The 10,041-nt window shown below is 39.0% G+C and overlaps 1 protein-coding gene across 2 annotated transcripts in view; it reads left to right on the forward strand.

The window, feature by feature from the left end:
- STK26 (serine/threonine kinase 26) overlaps positions 1-10,041 on the forward strand; it is a 69,087-nt gene that overhangs the window by 45,541 nt on the left and 13,505 nt on the right. For both annotated transcript variants that reach the window (XM_063433534.1, XM_063433535.1), the window contains exon 3: positions 1,197-1,253. In XM_063433534.1, coding sequence (XP_063289604.1) covers positions 1,197-1,253 — 57 coding nt within the window. The remainder of the gene's footprint in view (positions 1-1,196; positions 1,254-10,041) is intronic.

Genomic DNA, 10,041 nt, shown 5'->3' on the forward strand with positions numbered 1-10,041 from the left:
AGCGTACAATGGTCACCTTTGTACGATAAGCTAAATTTAGCTAGACATTTAATTAATTCTAGAATTTCCTTGTATTAAAAGAAGAAAACCACATTTGGAAAAAGTGACATGTTTACCTTTAGTTCAGCTATATCACACTTTTACATTTTTTTATTTTTTTTTACATTTGATGAGCAGTTTTGATTAAAAAAATAAAATTAAAAAAAAAGTTAATGTTGGACAAATCTGTGTTTTTAATACCTTTTTTGTGTTTTGTTGCGTTTTAGTTCTCAGTGGCTGACATGTGCCTCTCCCATACTCCACTAAAGCTTAAATCTATTTTTAGACCACTATTTTTTTTCCCCTCCTGCAGCAACAAACCACACTAGCTGGAGCCATGTAATGCTTTTAACACTCTCCTTATATTAGCTTGTTTAACTCCTATAGGACCACTGTCTGTAAAAAAATAAATAAAATAAACTATTCAGACCTGTTTTTAAATGTTTTGCATTTCCCTGCAGGGCTCTACAGACCTGCTGATGTTAAATAGGTAGGACATTTCAACTTGCCAAATGGTCTGCATGGCCCAGCTAAGTCATGATAGCCAGGAATGTAATTTGTCTAGGCATGAATGAGTGTTTTGACAAGCGCACCTCTCATATACCAGGAAGAGACACCACCAATCAAGAGCCTCCTAATTATGGGCTATGGAGTTTTTTTTTGTCCTATAAACCAGTGTCCAGGAAGGGGTTATTTTAGTTTAGCTCAATTCTGAGCTATTGTGTGCCCTTCATATCATTGACTAAGTCACTAAGCTGTAAAATTGTAAAGTTATGTACATCAGATGCAATGAAAAAAGCTAGGAGACAACCAGGTATGGCTTAGAGAAAATCCATATTTCCCAGTTAAATAGATGGAGAAGAGAGAGAGCCCCATTGATTTACTGTAAAAAGGAATTTTCAGGTTAGAATACAGTACTTCTCCCTATATATTAGATTAGAACATTGAAGGTATCCTTTTGATGAATTGTCTGTTTTATCTGTGGAAATGCACTGAACGTCTCCATGTCAAAATTATTTCAAGAACATTATATACTTGACTATCTGACTTGAGAATGAATGCAACATTTTAAAAAAAATTCTGTCCTCAGGTTGTAAGGGATACATGCAATTAATGTACACTGCGTTCTTTTATGGTATGAAATTATTTTCTTCCAGGGCACGAAGCTGTGGATCATAATGGAATATTTAGGCGGCGGGTCTGCCTTAGATCTAGTAAGTACAATGGACTTAAATGTTACCTCCCCATCCCCTTTTCAATCCCTGTCTGGTATATCTGTATTCCATCATTCTCTTCATCCTTCATCATGTCCAACCCTGTACATACTTGAGAAAGATTTAAGCAGATAACAGGATACATTTAAATATAAATAAAATCAAAATTCTGGTTGTTTTAGAAAAAGCATTTGGCTGTCAAAATTGGACATAGTTTGGTTTCTTCTTCATTGCTCTATATGACCGCAATATAGAAAACAGCAGGGAATAAATTACTTTTAGAACTAAAGTATTAAATATACCAGCCCCAAAAGTATATTAAAAATATAAAATAAAATAAAGATGGTTAAAGAAAAACCACAAAAATCTCAAAAAAACAAACACATTTGCCATTGTCACAAAAGTGTATGCAAGTGTAAATAAAACCTATATTGTATAAAATATATAACATAACTGAAGCAGAGTACCATAACTAAACCATAAATGCAAACTGGTAAATATATGCACACGCTAAGGTTTAACACTTCATATGGCAATTAAGCTTGCATAAATGTAATCAACAGTAAATAAAAGACACAGAGAAGACTCAGTCCTTGATATATGATCAATTAAACAAGGGTAGGGCCAGCTGACCAAACTCTTCTATTGTTTTCAAGGGGAACAGAAAATTATAATTCCACTACTTGTATATGTAAAATGGTGAAAATGGCAGTATTCTAAATAGCCAGATAAATCCCAGAATCTAGGATATGAGGTGACACTTTTGGATGTACTGCTGTGCTTCTACACAGCTGGCCAATAACTAAAGAGAACTTGCTGATGACTGTAACTGCTGGTATAATGGGAAGCTTCCTCCTAATGATCCGTTCTCTGTAATCGCTGTAGTGGCAGCTTCCACAGGCACAACAGCATTCCGCAAATAAAGAAAGGTGCCTTTAGCGTACTTTACTTTCAAACGTTTACACGTTGCAAGCAATACACATGATTTGTGCCTTTAAATTGGAGTGCCTACTATGATAATTTTTTTTGCAACAGTCTTGAAAAAGTCCAAGTTGGCCGAAACGCATAGATGTTTGGAAATGAAGTATGCCGAAGGCACCTTTCTTCATGTGGAACAACGTTGTCTGTGGGAGCTGCAGCCGTAACTTGCATAGAGAATGGATCGTTAAGAGGAAGCGACTCCACTTACTATTATACCAGCATTTACATTCAATGCCAATGGTCTTTTGTTCAGGTTTTGGAATGTTTAACTTCTGATAATATACCGTATGGAGTATTAAATCCTTGGCATTACCATATATTTATTTGCATTATTTTTAGAACACCAAAATAAAAAAAGATTTATCAACGATCAGTTGGAAAGAAAAGATTAAATAACAATTGTAGTCATTATAAAAGTTTCATCTCATTGAACTCCTCTCATTGAGTTATAGTGCATGAAGTCTCCATGGCGTTGCCCCTCCATTCATTGTTAAACCATTTTGTAGCCCCTGGCTTCCCATAGCCCTGTCCCCGCTGTAGGTATGGCTAAGGCAAATTATTACACACTTCCTTCTAGCAATAGTGATAAATACTTGAAGTGGCACTGTGATAGGCTGAATTCGGTCAGCTAACATTCTCAGCCAATCCCTTCCTTCCGTGCTGCTCAGGCGAATGGAATGCTTCCTCAATTTTCCAAGTAGCACAGATGGGATGGTCTGCTGGGACTCTTGTTTACCAATAAAATGGTTTAATGTCCAAGTGGACTCCAGACACTATAACCACTTCAGTGATATAACGATGAAGAGGTTATGGTGCTTACAGTATAACAACCCTTGCATCAGGTCTGGAAGCGTTGTTCACAATTTTTTTTTTTTTATTCATCCAATTTTTGTCTTTACTTTTCACACAATAGGGCATTTTCTGGCCATGTGAATGTTGATCTATGGCCTATTCATTCATTGTATGGACTATTCAATAATCTCTGAATTGTAGCACTTTTAAATACATACAACAAAATGTAGATACATTTGATTTGGAGAAACCCTACTATAGTCACAACATGGCTATTTAAAGAGGAAGTGTCACATGCAAAATGTTAAAATTATGTTTACTTATCCTTGTATTTAACAAATCTGTATTTGTCAGCTCTGAAAAATAAAATATGCTCGCTGCAGTCATTTTTATAATCTGTCCTTTGCTCCTGGCAGTCAGCGAAGAGGAGAAATGAAACCATGTTTCTATTTTTTTTTGTATGCAATGTTTGCCTTGCCTTTGCTTTGATTGAACTGAATTGTGATGTCTTTTGCAAAATCTTCAAAAACGTTCTCTTTTAATATGGAGGGGGGATTGCTCCTCATACCCCATCTAATGGAAAGTTTAGTTTTTTTGCATAAACAGAAATAAAGGTGACTTAATTCCTAAATGCGAGATAATTGGGCAGTGACCCTGCAGGAGCATGATCTGTACACTAAAATGGCTTCCTAAACCTGAAGTTGTATTAGTTCTCAAGAGTATCCCTTTGTATCTTTCCTGGCAAAATATATTATAAATAAATAATATCCCTCAGGCACTTGGACATATAAGTGCTTATATACTAAATGCCGAATAGGAGCAAACTGAAATGGCATTTTTAAGGCTTAAAGAGGAACTGTTACCTCTCTGGAGATTGCATTATTCAATTAAACATTGAAATCCAACTTTAACTTTTGTGTGTTTATTTTTTTACATCTCTATACAGGTATTGAAATGTCCACTGGTGTGTAATCATTACAGGTTAACTTAACACACACAAAGCGCTTCAGCATGCTGAATTGTATTAGGTGTATGAAGTAATTCATTTTAATTCCACTTTATAAAAGGGCCTATTACAGTAGAAAGTCTGTTAAGAAACGCCTCTTGCTGTTCAAACCGCTAGGGCTGTTCTCTTCCTTTTTCTATAGCTCCAATGAGCAAAAGGAAGTGGCAGATGCGCTCTACTAGAACACGCCTACCACTGCTTTCCCCCAAGTCACAGTAGGTGAGCATGTGTTAACTGGACTCATACCTCGTGTCCCCAGCACTTGTCCTCTGGCTCTCTCAAGCTCCACCTTCGCAGAACTTGTAGCTGAGAATCAGAGGCTTCTCAATGAGGCTTCTGAGTTTGTGCTTTGGAAAAAGTTGGGAGGGTTTGCAGATGCTACAGACAATATTTAGATATACCCCATTCAGGAGTCTGAATTTTCACTTGCTGCTGGCTAGTGAAACTGTAGGCCTGAAGAGTACAAATCTACCCCTGGCGTATGTTCCATGCTCTCTCCTGGCTTGCAGTGGTGAGTAACTTTTAAGGCCAGGCTAGTAGCATAGAATTTGAAATTTTAAGCTCTGCCCCAATAACAAAATGCATATCTAAATGCATGCATGTTTTTATTTGGGGTACATCTGCTAAATAGTGATGTTATATGTTTAATTTTTATTGCAGATTGTTCCTTTAAAATAAACAGTTATGGCTTTCCAAATTCTTGGCTTTGTGTTGACTGGTCTAGACTGGTGACACAGTCCACGCCTAGGTACATGTAACAGGGAATTTAACCCATTTTTTTTTTTTCGAGATAATCTTATGAAAACCGACAACACCTTTGATTTTAGTGATGGATCTCTATAAAGTTACTATTTCATGTGTTCTTAGGAGCCATCACAGTGTCATTATGCTTTGACGTGTCTGCGAATGGAAGAGACGGGAGCGCTCTGAGATAAACACAAAGCAGCTTTTCATTGACTATTTCTTTCCATACCTAAAAACCATAAACTTGCAGAACATAAATGTGTGTGTTTGGATTTGAATAGGCAACCTTTTACAGTTCTATAAATGTTCTGCCAATATTTTCCCTTTTTTAAAGACTGGAAAGGAAACTAAGCTAAATTAAGTTTACAGTTGGTTGTATGAGATCCTTTTCCATGGGTTGTACCCAACATACCTGCATGAAATAAAGAGCCTCTTTCACACCATGAATGCTTCCAATGTGTTCTGTTGGTGAAATGGCATGCTATAATTTCCTGCCTCACACACTAATTGGTGTTAAGTCTAGCTGCATCTATTTTCTATAGCGTCTTTCTTTGATCAATGTGTACATCATTCATAAGATGCCAAAAATGGCAAAGATTGGATTTACATGCATGTTTTTCATCTATTTGCATTAACCTAAGCAAACTTTTTTCCTCTTTTTTATTTTTTTTTATTTTTTCCCCCCTGTGTAATCACTCCTCTTTCAGCTGTGTATTTCACTTTGTCACTCTGCTGATAAAAGCCTAACTATTTAAAGAAAAACCTTTGCCCCCTGGCTGTTTTCTTTTGACATGTGAAAACATGTATATATATTTTTTTTGTTTAGCTTTTATCTAGCTCTTAGTTGTACTGATACATTCCGGTGTTCATATGAAAAGATATTAATAGTATATAGGTCAGGTTGAAATTCTAAGCAAAGTCCAGCCATACTAGGGTATTATAAACACTACTTTCTAAACTGGCATTTTGTTACACAGTAGTCAGGCGGAAGAAATTAATGCCTCCAGTCCTTTAAAGGGACACTATAGTCACCAAGTCAACTTTAGCTTAATGAATCACTGTTTGTGTAGAGATCATGCCCCTACAGTCTCACTGCTTAATTTTCTGCCATTTAAGAGTTAAATCACTTTTGTTACCGTTGATGTAGCCCTAGCCACACCTCCCTTGGCTGTGACTGACACAGCCTGCCTGAAAGCAAAATGGTTTCCTATTAAATCAGATGCAACGTACATTTTAAATGTCTTTTTTCCTGACATATGGTGGCAGTACAATAGGGATGTACTCTTCCCTCGGGACAAGCATCTGAAATAAATGATTAACATAAAAAGCTCCTCCCCTTACCAGGTATAAGAGACCCCATCAGCCCTAGGACCTCAGTTCTCTTTCTTGTTCCAACAGGAACGGATGGCATCTGGAATATGGATGGTGAGGCACATGGGTTGCTGCCAGGGGGATCCGGTCTGATAGCCTCCCGGGTGGAGAGCTGAATGGCCAGGAACACATCCTGCAGTCTTACGGAGCAGGTATGTAAGCCTGCTTTTATGCCGCGTGCGGTCACCGGCTAAGCAGGGAGGCGGTCTCTTGTGACAGCAAATCACTGTCCGTGTGAGACGCATGCGCACAGCAGTGGAACGCACGCCTGGGTGGTTATGCGTCGGAGTTCCGACCGCGCTATCGCGCATGCGCGGTCTGAACTCCCCGAAATGGCGCCAGTTTTGAATGGAATTGCCTATTTATACTGTGCAGATCTTCCTGTCAGCATGGATGCTAGGCAGTGAAGTTCTCCCGTGTCACCAGCCCCCCCACACGGGCCAGAGGTTTTAGAGGTATGATCATTTAGGTTTCTAATCTTTAAAACACTCTATCTTTTTATTTGTTTAAACTACAAATTTGGTTTATTTGATTGTGTATTGCAGATATGTCTAGTCCTGTTTCTACTGACAATATGGATAAAGACAAAGTTCCTACTCCTGCTTCTAAAAAAGCCAGTTCCAAGACTAAACATCTCTGTTGTAGTGAATGCTCCACTCCTTTACCGGATGGGTTTAAAAGGAAAATATTTGCTCTTCTTTCACGCTAGAAAAATCAAAGCAACAAGAAATGAAATCCTTTTTGTCTTGGTTTCAGGATAATTTGGCCCAGACTTTTGAGTCTTTTAAAGAACCAGCTCACACTTCTCCTTTAAAAGCTACTAAACCTAAAGCTAAAAGGAAGAGAACACCGTCTAGTTCAGAACTCTCTTCAGGGGAATGTTCCTTCTCATATTCAGATTCCTCTAGCGACTCTTCTGATAATGAGGTGGGGTTTCCTCATGATGAGTTGAGAACATTTATGAAAGAGGTTAATGTGATCCTTGCTGATGAAACGGTAAACAAAACCAAGAGTAAAGTATTTCCAGTACAACAAAAATTGCTAGATTTAATTTTCATAGAATGGAAGAACCCGGAGAAAAGGGCTTTTATCTCCAGACATTTTAAGAGTATTGTTAAAATACAGGAGGAAGATAAATTGGAAGAATTACAGGTAGTTGATGTACAAGTGGCGCAACTATCCAAAAAAACTACCTTACATATTGGGGAAGTTTCTGGTCTGAAAGACCCTATGGATAAGAGGGCGGAAACTTCCAGCAGAAGGGCCTATCAGGCTGCAGGTTTTCAGGCTAAAGCAGCATTAGCCGGGGCTTCAGTGGTAAGAGCTCAGAATCTTTGGCTTAATTCTTTGGAAGAAGGTCTTGGGTGATAACCAAGACAAAGACCTGTCCCTCCTGTTCCAAAATGTAAGGTTGTCTAATGAGTACCTTATGGATATTGTCACGGAGGTTATTAAGCTTTCGGCTCGTGTCATGGGTTTGACATCTGTGGCCCGAAGGGCACTGTGGTTTAAGGCCTGGACAGCAGATACTGCATCAAAATCTGCATTATGTGAACTTCCCTTGGAGAAGAAAACATTTTTGGTTCTCCTCTAGAAGAGTTAATCCGACAGATGTCGGAAACCAAGAAGGCCTTGCCTCAAGACAGAAAATATTCCTGGAAACCCTGGTACAGAAATTTCCAATTCAGACACCGTAGGGGGTTTCAAGAAAAACCCAGGTTTTTTTCGTCAACAAAGGAAAAAAATCAAAGATTTGACACACAAAAAGATGATAAGGCTGACAGAAACGTTTCTGACGCCATCAGAGTGGGCGGAAGGTTGCAAGGTTTTTTTTCACAGATGGAGGGGGACAATTACAAATCCATGGATTTTAAATCTGGTGCAAAATGGATACCGAATAAAATTCTTAGATGTTCCAAGGCCAAGTTTCCTTGTCTCCTCCTACCCGTCGAAATTAAAAAACCAAGCCCTTTTTTCTGCCACTGTCTCCCTATTAAGAAAAGGTGTTGTAGAAAGGGTTCCAAATTCCCAAGTTTATCAAGGGGTGTACTCCCGTTTGTTCCTAGTACCAAAACCGGACATGTCTTTTCATCCAATCTTAGATCTAAAAATCCTGAACAAGCTCATCCCTTACCAACACTTCAGAATGGAGACTATAGCGTCTGTCACTCATATCCTTCGGAAAGGAGATTTCATGGCTACCTTGGATCTAAAGGATGCCTATCTGCATGTTCCTATGGATGTGAGCTCAAGAAAATACCTAAGGTTTGCTATAAGGAAAGGAATACTATCTATCATTTCCAATTCAGAGCGCTAGCTTCGGCACCCAGGATTTTTACAAAGGTCCTCACACCGGTCACGGCTCTTTTAAGGTTGCAAGGAATCACAGTAGTACCATACTTGGACGACTGGTTGATAAAGGCAGATTCAAGAAGCGCTCTAGAATCAGATGTGGCCTATACACTGAAAATCCTGGAAGAACATGGTTGGATTATAAACCTAGAAAAATCACACCTTACCCCTACAAGGTCTATCCTGTTTCTAGGTTTTTTGATCAAGTCAGACACGCTGTCGATTCATCTGACAAGCGGAAAGAGAAAAAAGATCAAGATTTGGATAAAGAAACTTCTTCGGATGTCAGAATGTTCGGTGAGAACAGCCATGCAGCTTTTAGGTCATCTGACCTCTACAATCCCGGCAGTAAAATGGGCCAGAGCAGAATCAAGGCCTTTACAGTGGGACATTATTGTCCAATGGTCAAAGAAAGAAGAAGACTTGGATGCAATAATGAGCATATCAGATCGTACACAAGAAAAAATCTCTTGGTGGCTGGAGGAAAAATTCCTTTCAGAAGACCTGTCCTTTCGTAAAAAATCTTGGATCGTTATTTCAACAGACTCCTCAAACACAGGTTGGGGAGCTCACCTCTTATACCACTTAAGACAATGTGTTTGGTCAGAAAAGGAAACAAAGGACTCTTCACATTTCAAGGAGTTGTTAGCAGTACTCTACGCTCTTCAGCAGTTCAAAGTTTTCATTGTGGGGAAAGCTGTAAAAATCCAGTCAGACAATCAGACTACGGTCTCCTACCTGAACAAACAAGGCGGTACAAGAGTAAAGAAATTGTATCTCCTTTGCTCACGGATTATGTCCTGGGCTCAGTCATCTGGACGACATTTCAGCCGTTCACATTCAGGGTAGCAGACGATTTGAGCAGATCAAAATGGTCCCAAAACTAGTGGTCTCTCAATCAAGACATTTTCATTCAGCTGGTGGAGAGATTCGGTCTTCCAGTCATAGACCTCATGGCAAGAAGATCCAATGCAAAAGTGAGTTTGTTTGCCTCCCTCTTCAAGGTAGACAGGCCTCTTAGAATAGATGGTCTTTTGATCCAATGGGAGTTTCCCCTTGCTTACATTTTTCCCCCAGTAAGCCTAATCCCGAGAATTCTGCAAAAAGTGACATCAGATCAAGCTCGTCTTCTAGCCATAATGCCGTACTGACCGAACCGCAGCTGGTTCTCGGTTTTGAGGAAAATGGCTTTAAAGTACTGGATTCTTCCAGTAACACCGGATCTTCTGGAAAACGAGAGGATTCCGGTGGAAATTTTGAACATGTTCAAATTGACAGCTTGGCTGCTGCAAGGCTAATTCTGCATAATCAGCGTATTAAGAAAAAGAGGTTTTGATTACTATTAAGTTCTACCAGGAGCTCTACCTCTTCTATACACTTGAAGATTTGGACGAGATTTCTTCGCTGGTGCATTTCTAATCGTTGCATAAGATCTTCTCCTTCTACTGATACTATCCTTCATTTTTTGCAAGATGGTCTTGATCAGGGTTTTAGTCTGTCTACCCTCAAAGTCCAAGTTTCTGCTCGAAGTCATTTTTTGGT

Source organism: Pelobates fuscus, chromosome 9 (genome assembly GCF_036172605.1).
Source record: "Pelobates fuscus isolate aPelFus1 chromosome 9, aPelFus1.pri, whole genome shotgun sequence".
NCBI lineage: Eukaryota > Metazoa > Chordata > Amphibia > Anura > Pelobatidae > Pelobates > Pelobates fuscus.